The 13,499-nt window shown below is 34.5% G+C and overlaps 2 protein-coding genes across 5 annotated transcripts in view; both read left to right on the top strand.

Annotated features, from left to right (window-relative positions):
* Window positions 1–680, top strand: part of LOC107696015 (uncharacterized) — a 4,252-nt gene extending 3,572 nt beyond the window's left edge. The window contains exon 3 of the mRNA XM_016496540.1: window positions 637–680. Coding sequence (XP_016352026.1) covers window positions 637–680 — 44 coding nt within the window. The remainder of the gene's footprint in view (window positions 1–636) is intronic.
* An 81-nt stretch (window positions 681–761) lies between these two features.
* The window catches only part of ptprb (protein tyrosine phosphatase receptor type b), a 50,776-nt gene continuing 38,038 nt past the window's right edge, over window positions 762–13,499 (top strand). For 3 of the 4 annotated variants that reach the window (XM_016483062.1, XM_016482301.1, XM_016484521.1), the window contains exons 1-7: window positions 762–1,224; window positions 1,379–1,667; window positions 4,613–4,876; window positions 6,198–6,461; window positions 8,470–8,739; window positions 11,425–11,697; window positions 12,974–13,240. In XM_016483062.1, the coding sequence (XP_016338548.1) occupies window positions 1,171–1,224; window positions 1,379–1,667; window positions 4,613–4,876; window positions 6,198–6,461; window positions 8,470–8,739; window positions 11,425–11,697; window positions 12,974–13,240 (1,681 nt within the window). In that variant the 5' untranslated portion in view covers window positions 762–1,170. The remainder of the gene's footprint in view (window positions 1,225–1,378; window positions 1,668–4,612; window positions 4,877–6,197; window positions 6,462–8,469; window positions 8,740–11,424; window positions 11,698–12,973; window positions 13,241–13,499) is intronic. The other variant, XM_016483813.1, reaches the window with a different exon arrangement.

Below are 13,499 nucleotides of genomic sequence, written 5' to 3'. Positions count from 1 at the left end.
TAATGTTTTTATTAATATCATTACACTTTATTTGCTCTGTTTTATTCTGTGAAACCTTACTTCGTATATGGAATAACCATTTTATAAAAGCAATAAGCCCCATGAAGCCTCGGTTTACAGTGAATTTATAACAGCTAAGGGGGTGTGTGCATTGAATTTATTTAATACACGAATTTCACAATTTGAGTTGAATTACTGAAATAAATGAACTTTTCCACGACATTCTAATTTATTGAGATGCACCTGTAGATGTATTTTAGATAAATGAATAACAAAAACAAGGAAAAAACACAACACAAATATTTAAGCACACACAAAGGTTGCTACAAATTAGATCCTATTAGTTTATTGACACCTCTTTTCTCCTTTTTGGAGTTTCTTTGTACCAGGCAGACACATGTTGTTGATGTTTTAGCGGTACTTGTCCACTCAAGTGATGATGTAAATTCATATACAGCTCTGCACTGAACCTTCAAAGACTCTGTCATAAATGTATACACTGGACTAACTTTTATATGTCTGCCATTGCTGCATTGTTCTTGATTTTAGACCCATGTCTTTTACATTCAAACATCTATGATATACAAATGGAATGGAATTTTTGTGATGCAAGAACATTTGCAAGCCAATTACTAGTACAAGATTTCTCTGTTCAACACGTCGTTCTGCAGGAGCGCTGAGAACACAGGAAGGAAGTGGGGTTGGGCTGTATTGAATGTTCATGGAGCAGAAAGTCATTGACATCTATTGTTTCAGCAAAAGTTCCAATTCACCGGCATTTATGACCTTAAAGCTTTTGATGGCGCATGCATGCTGAAGAAACCAAGTTTTGCCTCATTTTTGTGCTAGTCTAGTAGAGTTTGAGTATTTTAGAGAGACTGTGCAACGTGTCTCCACTGGACTACCAAAAACAATGCTTCACTAGACGTTTGATTGAGGATATCCTTTAGAGACGGGATTGTTTTCCTTCACACTTTCCTGATTGTGGTGGGCTAATGAGTGAAAGTGAGCAGTTCCCACAGAGGTCCTCTAGACTGGATTTTCAGAAAAGTACTTTGAAAGAACTCTCTGGAATATATACCAAGGAACGATGTGCCTTTTTCAACTGGATTTCTGTGTATTGACTAAAAACATCTAAAAAAAAAAAAAAAAGAGAAGAAAAAAATAACAATGCCGAGAAGAAAAGCCATTCATGTAGCTGTTTGGGTAGCATGTGGAATATTGGTAAGTTTTAATAAACATATTTAAAAAAAAAAAACAATAATTATACTTCTTGTAAAAACTTGATTTCAACTTACAAAAATACTTTTCTGTATGTATACTTCTGTAAGCTGTTTTATCAGTCCAGTAAAGGTGTTTCTCACTTTTTTTTTTGTAGAGTACCGTGGTGGTAGACACACAGAAATGTAGCATTAAAGTTGTGAAGGCCATTTCTACCACAGACTCAATACACATTACGCTGAATAATGAAGATGTGAAATGCCAATACACAGTTTCTGTCAGGGACAGACTCAATGATTCAAAAGACTGTCATCAAGACCAGGAACATTTGACACATTTTGAGTGCAAAACTGAGAATTTAGATCCTGGAACGTGGCATCACCTAGATATAATATCAAAAGTGGATGAAAAACAACAGACTCAACACACTGTCTCCCTGCCAACGAGTAAGAATCTTGCTTTTTAATAATGAATGTTGTATTATTTGCATTGTGTTCAGTCTGATATAAGTCAAATCAAGCATCACTACTGTTTCTCGCTGAATAGACCTCTAACAGTATTAAACTTGAGCGTGTGTAACTCACAGCGGTTATTCTCCAAACATGAATGATTCTTCAAGTAATGTTATTAAGAGGTTAGTTGTTATTTTACTCAGTGCTAATACTTTTAAGTGGTTACCTACAGAGATGCGGTGAAACAAATACACAATGTCGACTCTGAAGTAAAAAATTGCTGTTATAACTTTTTTTGAAGCCTTCCTAGTTGTAGTTTAGATTTCTAACATCATTATTATTGCATTTTTTGTCAAATGACATTAAATTTGAACACTGACCCGAATATAACCCATGCTGACAAAAAGTGAAGGTATTTCATGAAAATTACTGTAAACAACAACAACAGCAGCAGCAGCAATAATAATATAATAAAATGGCAAGCTAAATACAAGCTGTCTTTTCAACATTTTTCTAATTCTTATTTGTCTGGCACAAAAATGTGACCTCAGAGGGGTTAACTAACCATCATTTAAACCACAAAGAACATTATTTACTCTCAGTTAGCAGTTATGTTGCCAAGTTATAAACAAGTGGTTATGCATTATTTCTTTATTTAATTTATTTATTTATTTATTTAATTCATTCTTTCAATATTTATATTGTTTGTTTGATGATAAATATATAAATAAAAAAGATAAATTTAACTAAAACATTCTGTGCTTGCAGAAATAATATGGCTGTATGATTTTAAAGTCATTTTGTGTATAACTTTTAACTAAAACAATTGTTTAACTATAGAATATAAGACTGTGCGAAATATGTCACAGCCACTGGAGCCTCACAAAATGCGTAATAAAAGCTGCAGTGATAGTATTTTTTGTAAGCCAATCTGGAAGTTTACATCACCCTGTTTCCCTCAAAAACCTAAACAAAAAAAAAAGTAGAATTTATTGGCTTTTGCAGTATTGCAGAAAATAAAGTCTGTGACCAAAGTTTATTATTCTTTTGAACATCATGATAATCTTCAACAATGGAAGATTACAATCTACAAGGTTACAATATCGGCAGAAGTAAAAGTTAAACATACATTTTGGAGCAGGCAGAGAGAGTCAATTTCCAGAGAGGAAATTCAGAATATTCAGAATATTAACACACTTTTGTGCTTCAAATCCTCTTTATGGGAATAACTGTATGAAAGAACTTGAGAAACACAGATTATGTAAATCTAGAGTTCTATGTGCAAATCCAAATGGTCAAGTGTCAAAAGCTTCTCTAAATATGAGGAAAGGTTGGCTTGTACTGATAATGTGCCGTGTATATGCAACTGAGCTAAACTCCAAAACAGGAGTTTGACTGTGGGTCATTTCTTTCAGTCCATTCTCCCCCTCCCATCCGGCTCATTGTTCTTTTGTTCTAATACAGTGGGTACGGAAAGTATTCAGACCCCCTTAAATTTAGGAAAAAAAATTAACTTAAATGATTTTAGCAAATGGCTGCAATATAACAAAGAGTGAAAAATTGAAGGGGGTCTGAATACTTTCCGTACCCACTGTATATACAAAGACTCGTTAGCTCTCAGAGATCTGATTACAGTAATGCGTATATGTGACCCTGGACCACAAAACCAGTCTTAAGTCGCTGGGTAAAAGATCATGTTCCATGAAGATATTTTGTAAATTTCCTACTGTAAACATATTAAAACTTAATTTTTGATTAGTAATATGCATTGCTAAGAACTTAATTTGGACAAATTTAAAGACGATTTTCTCAATATTTAGATTTGTTTGCACCCTAAGATTCCAGATTTTCAAACAGTTGGATATCGACCAAATATTGTCCTATCCTAACAAACCATACATCAATGGAAAGCTTATTTATTCAGCTTTCAGATGATGTATAAATCTAAATTTCGAAAAATTGACCCTTATGACTGGTTTTGTGGTCCAGGGTCACATATAACATGTACAGTGGACCCCAAAGGTATTTGGATAAGGTTACTTAATCATAAGGTTACTTATGATTGCATCTGAGAACAAAGTATAAAAAGTGTCTAGAAATCCCTACCTGTAAATATTCATAAAAATATCATTAGGCATATTAGAGGCTCCTTCTGTTCAGATTTCTGTGATTAAAACAAAAGACAATGTAGGGCCAGTTCATTTCATTTTGTATTTTAGTTATTGAATATTGCATTTATTAGTTAGCTTGGATAATTAACATGATCAAAAATTTTTAAATAAACAATGACTGGGTCTCAAGGAGAAAAAGAGTAAAAAAAAAAGTAATTAGAAGAAGTTGCCTGAATTTGACCTTCAACCTGAAAGGTTTCTTATCCTGTCTTCTCACAATACCCTTTCAACAAAGCCTCATTAGGAAGAGCTTTCTTAAAAAAGCAAAGGTCAGCGTTATCATGTTTGCACATAGGTTGCTAGACATGCTGCTCCCTTCTCTAAGAATAATTCACAGCAGGACACATTGTGTCCACACCTTTTCGTTTCTGACCACTTTACCATGAGGATTGTTTTGATACTGTCTGTCAGAAGCAACAAAACCAAAGGGATCACTGTTTATCATCTGCATGATTTGCAAGATATTACTTAATTGCAGTATATTTAAATGTGTCTTATATACACACATCTAAAACACGTTTTTATTCAAGTTAGTATATATATATATATATATATATATATACAATGCCTGCTACATACAGATTCACTTTAATGTATTTTTATGTAGATTTTAACATTTAATGCATCAGTTAATTTGATTTCAAATTGTTGGTCCTTATTTAACTTATTTTAACTTTTTTTTCCTATTATTATACATTTTTTGTATTATTATTATTATTTTTCAATTTTTCACACTGTTGATAGGATTTCTAAATGTCTTTTGGTTAGGACCTTCAGCCGTGGAAAATCTTTGGGTTGCTGGAGATACAAACAGCTTGGAAGTTTCATGGCAGCCTGGTCCAGGCAAATCAGAGCGATACTGGATCATGCTTACAGACAGCAGTGGTATGGGTTCGATCTGGAATGCAACAGTTGTTAGCACAGCCACCTCATACACAATAAAAGGGCTGATTCCTGGACGACTCTACAATATCACTGTAATTACAGAGGTTGGAGAGCTACAGAATTCAGTGTCTAGACAAGCACAAACAGGTATTCGGCTCTTCAAGTAATAATTGAAATAAATGAACAGATTTGACAATACAGACACTAAAATGTCACTTCTTTCAACACTCTTTTATAAATGTGTGTGTTTGTGGCTGTGATCATATATCTGTGCCTGTATGATTTCCTCTGCTATATTTTAGGCAGACATGTTAACACCCTTTCCTGTTTTGAGCGCTGAAAAGTCACCTTTGTCTCCTTGTGTTATGTCAAGTTACGTCATGCCGTCTCAATCATAAAACATTGCACTGATTATAAATTCCTACATTCATTTAATTTTTGTGCCGTTTTGTTTGATTGGCTATGTTCATTATCCCTCTGAGATCTTGACAGCAAATTCTCAAACATACTCAACTTGATTACATTCAGTTTATTTGGCTTATCAAATCACTCTGAAGCCGCTTTGACACAATCTGTTTGTATACAGTGGTACAGATCTAATGTGGTCAGGTTCAGTCATTCAACATATTTTTGAGTTGAATAAAACCAAATAAACGCCTGTTTTAATGTCGCTCAAATGCTCAGTCAACACAACCAGCGACTGATACCATGAATACCATGTAACTTCACACAAGAAGTATTAGTTAACAAAAGGAATATTTTACACACTCCTACACAAACGTAAAATCGCACACCACACAACACATCTCAGGGAGCATATACACAACACCGTTTTCAACTAAAAATTGAAAACATTTTGGCCATTTATTTACACATCAATGGTGTTTTGGGGGCCAGAAAATGCAATCTTTCAAAAACAGGTTTCAAAGTGCACACTTTTGAAAACAATACCGTTTATGTCTCTTTGTATTGTGGAAAAATGCTATACAAGTAAACATGAATTTAACTGAATTATATATTTTTAAAAAATGACCTTAGTCACCTTAGTCAGTACTTTAAAGTCAACATGAAACAGTGTCACATTCCATTTTATTTCTGTAATGTGGTGTTTTCCCAAGCTGAATAGGATATTAAAAAGGCAGGCTTGATTTTATCCAGCAATTGTCTGGAAAAAAAATGGGGTTCTGTCAGGACCACTATCGTCAAAGATGATTGACAATTAGCATACAGTTTGGATTGGATCAGCTGAAGGTCAGCTGATGCGAGCTTGACTAACGTGACCTGCCAGAACTAACGCTACGCTTGATTATTATATACCATAGTGGAGAAAGTTATATTACATTTTGATGAAACATTATGAAGATAAAACACTCTCTCCCTCTCTCTCTCTCTCTCTCTCTCTCTCTCTCAGACTTTTATAACATCTTTAAGCAAGAAATGTAACTGACGTCTCCCTCTCCTTTTACAGTACCAGCTGCTGTCTCTAACCTCAGAGTGGAGAACAATGGCAACCAGAAAACCCTCAGAGTTCTGTGGGATAAAGCCTCTGGTGATGTGGACAGTTACCTTGTTAATCTGACATTACATGGTTCAAACTCTTTTGAGAAAGCCATGTCCCCTAATAGTACAGATGTAGTGTTTGACAGTCTGAGTCCTGGAAAGACCTACCAGGTGTCAGTCAGCACCAGGAGTGGAACACTTTCTAATAAGACATGGATCACAGTAAAAACTGGTAAGTACAAATAATTTGAATAATTTGTATTAACAAATAATAAAATAACTTATTATGAGTGCACTTTTATGCTGTAAGTGCTCTAAGACACTTTGTTTTTTCAATAGCGACTTATTTATTCATTAATATGAGTACATTTTGTGAACGTATTTGGTCAGATTGCTTTCTTAATGTTGATGATCATGTAATCAAATGCATTCTAATACGTAATCATTGTGAAATGTGTTGTTTGGAACGGCACTAGTCAGAATTTAAATTTGGTTGGCCTGAAGTCATAAGTTTAGTTTGAAGAACAAAAAATGAATACTGCCTTATTTGTTGTGGCCTTGTGTTATCAGAACAAAAGCAAAAGCTGCTGCACTCTTTTTCTGCCACCTATTTTCAGTTGTGTGAGCCCTTTTCCTCTGTTACATCAAAATATTTGAAAAAAGCTCTTTCAAAAGCCTGAACAAAATTTCATGCTGCATTATTGTTTGCCAACAATAACAGAAGCACCAAAACACTGATGCTATATTAATACACAGCAACCTTTAAAAATATACTTTAAGTGAAATCGAAGAACAAAATGGTTTGACGTCATTTCAGACAAAATCAGGCCAAAACAAAGTTAGTTTGGAGTTCGTTTCAAGAGTTCAAAACAAGCTTCCTGGAAAAGTTCGCTCCAGCTGATAAAATAACTTATTATGAGTGCACTTTTATGCTGTAAGTGCTCTAAGACACTTTGTTTTTTCAATAGCGACTTATTTATTCATTAATATGAGTACATTTTGTGAACGTATTTGGTCAGATTGCTTTCTTAATGTTGATGATCATGTAATCAAATGCATTCTAATACGTAATCATTGTGAAATGTGTTGTTTGGAACGGCACTAGTCAGAATTTAAATTTGGTTGGCCTGAAGTCATAAGTTTAGTTTGAAGAACAAAAAATGAATACTGCCTTATTTGTTGTGGCCTTGTGTTATCAGAACAAAAGCAAAAGCTGCTGCACTCTTTTTCTGCCACCTATTTTCAGTTGTGTGAGCCCTTTTCCTCTGTTACATCAAAATATTTGAAAAAAGCTCTTTCAAAAGCCTGAACAAAATTTCATGCTGCATTATTGTTTGCCAACAATAACAGAAGCACCAAAACACTGATGCTATATTAATACACAGCAACCTTTAAAAATATACTTTAAGTGAAATCGAAGAACAAAATGGTTTGACGTCATTTCAGACAAAATCAGGCCAAAACAAAGTTTGGAGTTCGTTTCAAGAGTTCAAAACAAGCTTCCTGGAAAAGTTCGCTCCAGCTGGTAAACACCTTCAAACTACCACTGGTCCATGGCAATTTTCTTCTTTGCCATGGAAATCTTTTAATTTCTTCCGTTTAGTTTCTTCTGTTTTAATTTCTTCTTATCCACATTGTTATCATCACATGTTTTTGATTAGATGCTTTCTTAATTGCTGTTGTCTCACCACATTTAAAAGACTATTAAACACTGGCCTCAGTGGCCTTTTACAAGATGTAATATAATTATTACATAATTATTACAAGATGTCTCAGGTGTCCCTATAATGTGTGTGTGAAGTTTCAGCACAAAATACTCAACAGATAATTTATTATTCCATGCTGTAAAAGGCTGTTTTGGTGTGAAAGCAAAAACATATGGTAAATATACAAAATACGTTTTTCACAGAGCACTTGGAGCAAAACACTGTCAAAAACACACAAGGTTCACATTAACACAGTAGGTTATAAAGTAAATGCATGTGTAACAGTGTGTTAGATTTGTGTATTATATTTACAGGAGCCTAATGTAGTACCTGTTGCTGTCTATTTAATATGAATAAAAAAGGGAAAATCATTTAGTGCTTTTGAATGAATAACTTTAGTAGTTTTAATAAGAATCAATTTCTAGAATGCTGCTGTTAAAATTAATTATTTAAATGTAATTACATAGTTTTTACTTAATACTTTTAATTGATAGTTTTTACTCTTTGCATTTAACATTGTGTTTTCCCTATTAGAACCAGGAAAGGTGTCAGATCTGGTGATGGAGAACCTGTCTGATCGTGACACACTAAAGATCACTTGGACGCCCCCTTCCGGGGAATGGGAGCACATCCGTGTGGTGCTTTCAAATGGAAGTGAAATCCTTGCTAACCAAACTGTGGACAGAATGGCAAAGGAAATACTCTTGTCATGGTTAAATCTGCAGCCTGGCAGAGTGTACAGCATGGCAGTCAGTGTAGAGAATGGAGGCCTGGCTAATACAGTCTATTACGAGGAGGAAATAGGTAACCATGTGTTGATACTCTAAATTGGTCGTTCTCAACTTCAGTCTTGGGGTGCCATCACATTTTGTATGTCTTCCTTATTTAACGTAGCTGATTCAGATCATTGGCTTCTTAAGAGAGCTAAACTAACTAAGGCTAAGGCTACTAAGGAACTAGGAACTAAGGCTACGTCCACACGAAGCCAGAGCTTTCCCTATCCGATCCGATTTTTTTCCCTCGTCTCAAGAAATATCTGCATCCACACGCAACCACAAAACTGACACAAACCGCTGTAGTATACATGCCAGACCAGTATGTGGCGCTGTAATTCTGCCACAGAGATACACTAAAAACAGAGAAGAAGACTTGGACTATGCGCATAAACCTTGCGCGCGGTATACAAACGAACATGGAACAATACATTTATTAATCTGTGTTAATGTTAGTTAATAAAAAGACAATCGTTCAGTGTTTGTTCATGTTTTTGTTGCTGTTACGTGACGTAGCGGTGTCTGACTGGGGATGAGACGTGGGCTGATGACGTCATTGTTTCAGAAAATATATGGATTTGCTGTCCACACGAAAACGCAAGGGACCTTGCGCGCGGTATACAAACGAACATGGAACAATACATTTATTAATCTGTGTTAATGTTAGTTAATAAAAAGACAATCGTTCAGTGTTTGTTCATGTTTTTGTGTCTGAATAGGGGCGAGACGTGGCCTGATGACGTCATCGTTTCAGAAAGTATACGGATTCGCTGTCCACACGAAAATGCAAGGGTGGCGTTTTCAGATTTATCCACTCTGGGACCCGGTTTAAAAAAATATCGGTTTCACTCTCCCAAAACGCCGGATCCGTGTGGACGAAATGCCTATATGATACAAAATGTATGCATATACAGCTAAACGCGTCTCCGTGTGGACGGGGCCTAAGAGTGTCAGATAAGCAGATGTGCAGAGCAGTGGCTCCCCAGGAAAGTAGTTGTGAATTGCTGCTCTAAATAACTATAAATAATCTAAAATTCACTGAAGACACATTTTACCTGTTTTTGAAATAGTTCTCTATTCATTATAATTCATTTTAAAATGGCTATACTTGTGAACAAACATTTAAAAGTGCCTGTGCATGAATTTCAGGACCACTTTTTTCTAATCAGTAAAATAATGTAACAAATTTGAATTTGACACTGGGTATCACAAGAATATTTGTGGCAAGAGCTCTTTTCAGTCTGCTGTATTCTGTTTGTCCTGATTATTTTCTTTTTCTTTTCCACATTTCAAATATGAAAAATACAACAGACACTGCATTCTTGTAATCTGTTCTCCAGTTTAATCTCTGTCTGACACCCATTTCAAGTGTTGGAGTCTCCACTAATTAGCTGATGAGTTGAATCAGGTGTGTTTAATTAAGGAGTGTTATTGGTACTCCAAGAATGTGTTTGGGAACCACTGCTATATATTATGAATAGTTCACTGAAATGCAATGAGAATCTTTCATTTTTCTTCCCAAATACTCACTTGTGTTTCTTTCCCAGATTGTTTTCACATTTCCCCCCTTTTTCACATGTAGTCCCTAGCAGTTTTTACGGGAATGTTTCTAAAGCATGGAAATAAAAATATTAGTTTACTGTCAAAATGACGAAAAGCACTTGTTGCAGTTAATGACAGAACATTTTTTGATTAACACTACATGCACATATATTCCATAATATAGACTGTTATTACTGTAGTACGGTCTTAAAAATAAAGGGACCAAAGAGAGGTTCCCTTTCATGGGAACTTCGAACTGCGTCCTCTATGGTGTTTTTTCAATGTATGCTTCAGACACGGGTCACGACGAGGCGTTCCCCCCATAGCGACCCCTAGAGGACGCAGTGTCTCGTTCCCTACTCAGGGAACCATGGTTACATAAGTAATCTGGGACGTTTTCACAGCGATGCCATAGAAGGACAATTTTGGTTTCTATAAAAAAACCTTTGAGTTAGCAGTTCTTGAAAGCACTATTTTAATAATTTAAAGAACCTACTGTCCAATGGAAAGATTCCAAGCATGTTCAATTTTCTTTATGGAACCATAGCTGCCAATAATTGTTTTAGATTTTTAAGAGTAGCCTGATTGGCCACAACCCTCCTCCATTTAAAAACAAGACAAAACAAAAACTTTGTCAGGCTGAATTTTCATGCCAAACTTTGTCTTGGTTGAATAGGATTTTAAGCCGTGTTTGGAATGGAACCCAAGCACACTGTATAATGTGTAGACTACACAGTCTGCTATTTAAAACAACAGTAAATGTAGTATGCTATGATTTTTTGTCATGTGACTTGAACATAAAATTATTAGTTATTTAATATTCTAGGTTCATTACTAGTAAAGTCAGTAGAATTTAAGTGTAGCCACAAAACACAAACAGTATGCATGTTAACATGATTTTTCTGTGAAAACAACACTCGCTTACCTTCTCTGGGTAAAGTTATATTCAATTTTTCAATTTTGTCTCCAAGATAACATAAGTTAACCTTAAAATTAAGTGGTTTATAACATAACCTTCACATTTCTATTTTTACTGTAAATCCCCCAAAAATGCCCTGTACCCTCATTTTTTGAAAATAATACTGTTGTATTTTATTCCTAACACAACATTATTTCAAACTGTAGTTAGGGTTTTGTAACATATTTCTTTTGGTATTGGTCTATTTCTTTTCAGGTCTTCCGCCAGTATCTCAATTGCACATCCGTCACTCAGACGAGACCTCCCTAAGCGCTCTGTGGACTCACCCCTTTGGCTCATCATCCCGCGATGGTTACATTGTACAGCTTTTTCAAAGCAACACATCTACAGCTATTCATACACGAACCCTGAGTCGTGACATGAGAGAGTGCACGTTTAATGTCCTCACGCCCGGTCGCCTGTACGACATTACTGTAACCACTACCACAAAGAACCTGCGTGGTTCTGCTACAGTAAAGGGAAGAACATGTAAGAAAAGTCTAGGTTATGTCTAATTTCAAAACTGATGAATATTCTAGTTTGTTTGTTAGCTTAGGCCCATTAAATAATATTAACAGATACAACTTTTGATTTTAATAATTTATTAATAATTGCTGAGATTAACTAATAATAATACATGCAGTATTTTTATTGTTAGTTCATATAAACTAATGTAGTTAAATAATGTTAACAAATGGAACCTTACTGTAAAACGTTACAAGAAAAAAAAAGTACTTCTGGCCAGCACTACCTAATTTTCATTCACACTAAATTCTAAGATGTGGGTACTGAATGATTTTAGGTTGTATAAAACGAACCATATGGTAACAGAAAATTTTATTTATTTTTTTTTTTTAAATTGAAATGTCGAAATGTTATAAATGTATTTTCAGTAACTCTTTACAATAGGGTGATATATGTAAACATTAGTTAATCCATGTGAACTATTAGTGAACTAACTAATTGAAAAGCAACAATGAACAACACTTTTCAGAATTATGTGATGTTGGTTCATGTTAATTTCTACATTCTATTTTAATTTATTTATTTATTTAGTCATTTATCAGACGCTTTTATCCAAAGCGACTTACAAATGAGGACAATAGAAGCAATCAATTGTAGTATTAAAATAACTAAAAACAGATCCAAAACTAAAAGCTAAAACTTTATAAATACTACCTATACACATTTTAAAATAAAGAGATTAAATAAAAATGACAAATGCATACAATAAAATTTCAAAACTTAACATTTAAATGAAAAACAAAAAATAAAGCTAAAAACAATTCAAAATATTAAAGAACAAAAGGTATAAGAGTATAATAATGATTCTAACATAACGCTAAGCCAAACACCAAAAAAACAACCACACACAAATACATATATACACTTACGAGCTGCTTTTAACTTCTGCTGATAAAGACTGCTTCTCTCAAAGAGTATTTCTTTAGACTGTTTTCTGCTGGCGCTTGAACATACTTTCCTTATTTTCTCCAAAACAAATGGCCAAGCAAGCGCAGACACTGACAAGATACGCGATACAGAACGAGACCAAACGCTTTTTTTTTACACTTTTACATTCATACATTCAAGTTATTACATTATGAACAAACATCAATTAACAGCAACATTTGTAATCTGAACTTCAAATAAAAAATAATAATTTAAATGCATTAACTAATATTAACAAATAGAAGTGTGTTTAATTATTATAGGAAATTACATATTTAAAGAATCTGATTGTAATCAAATGATGTGTTCTCAGTGCCTTTAAAGGTGAATCACCTGAAACTAAGTAACAAGGGAAAATCAGCTAGTCTGAATGCAAGCTGGGAGAAACCATCTGGAGATCTGGATTTCTACAACTTAGCTCTGTTATGGATCGGACAGCCAGTGCACAACGTTTCTGTTTCAGCAAACACAACCTCCATCCTGCTTCCCTTCCTCAGACCCGGTGCTTTACACAGATTACTAGTTACCACTGTCAGCGGATCACAGACTTCCAAACTAGCTGAGGCCGAATGTCGTACAGGTAACATTAACCCAGATGAAATAAGTGTTTAACAAAATCATGGTAAGCACTTTCCATTGTTATCATGCTCTCTTACTCTCTTGCTATGCAGGACTTCATGTCTTCCTAGCTGTTGACATGTTCTTTTAAGCCTATGTATTATATAGAGATTCCAATACATTCATAAAAATATAATATATAATTTGTTGCATGTTATCATAAATAATTATTTCCATGTTATATTATAATCCTAAACTTTGAAGACTTAAATGTATTAACC

This window comes from Sinocyclocheilus anshuiensis, unplaced genomic scaffold (genome assembly GCF_001515605.1).
Source record: "Sinocyclocheilus anshuiensis isolate Anshui unplaced genomic scaffold, SAMN03320099.WGS_v1.1 scaffold73, whole genome shotgun sequence".
NCBI lineage: Eukaryota > Metazoa > Chordata > Actinopteri > Cypriniformes > Cyprinidae > Sinocyclocheilus > Sinocyclocheilus anshuiensis.
Note: the sequence above shows the minus strand (reverse complement) of the source record. Positions and strands in the feature narration are given on the sequence as shown.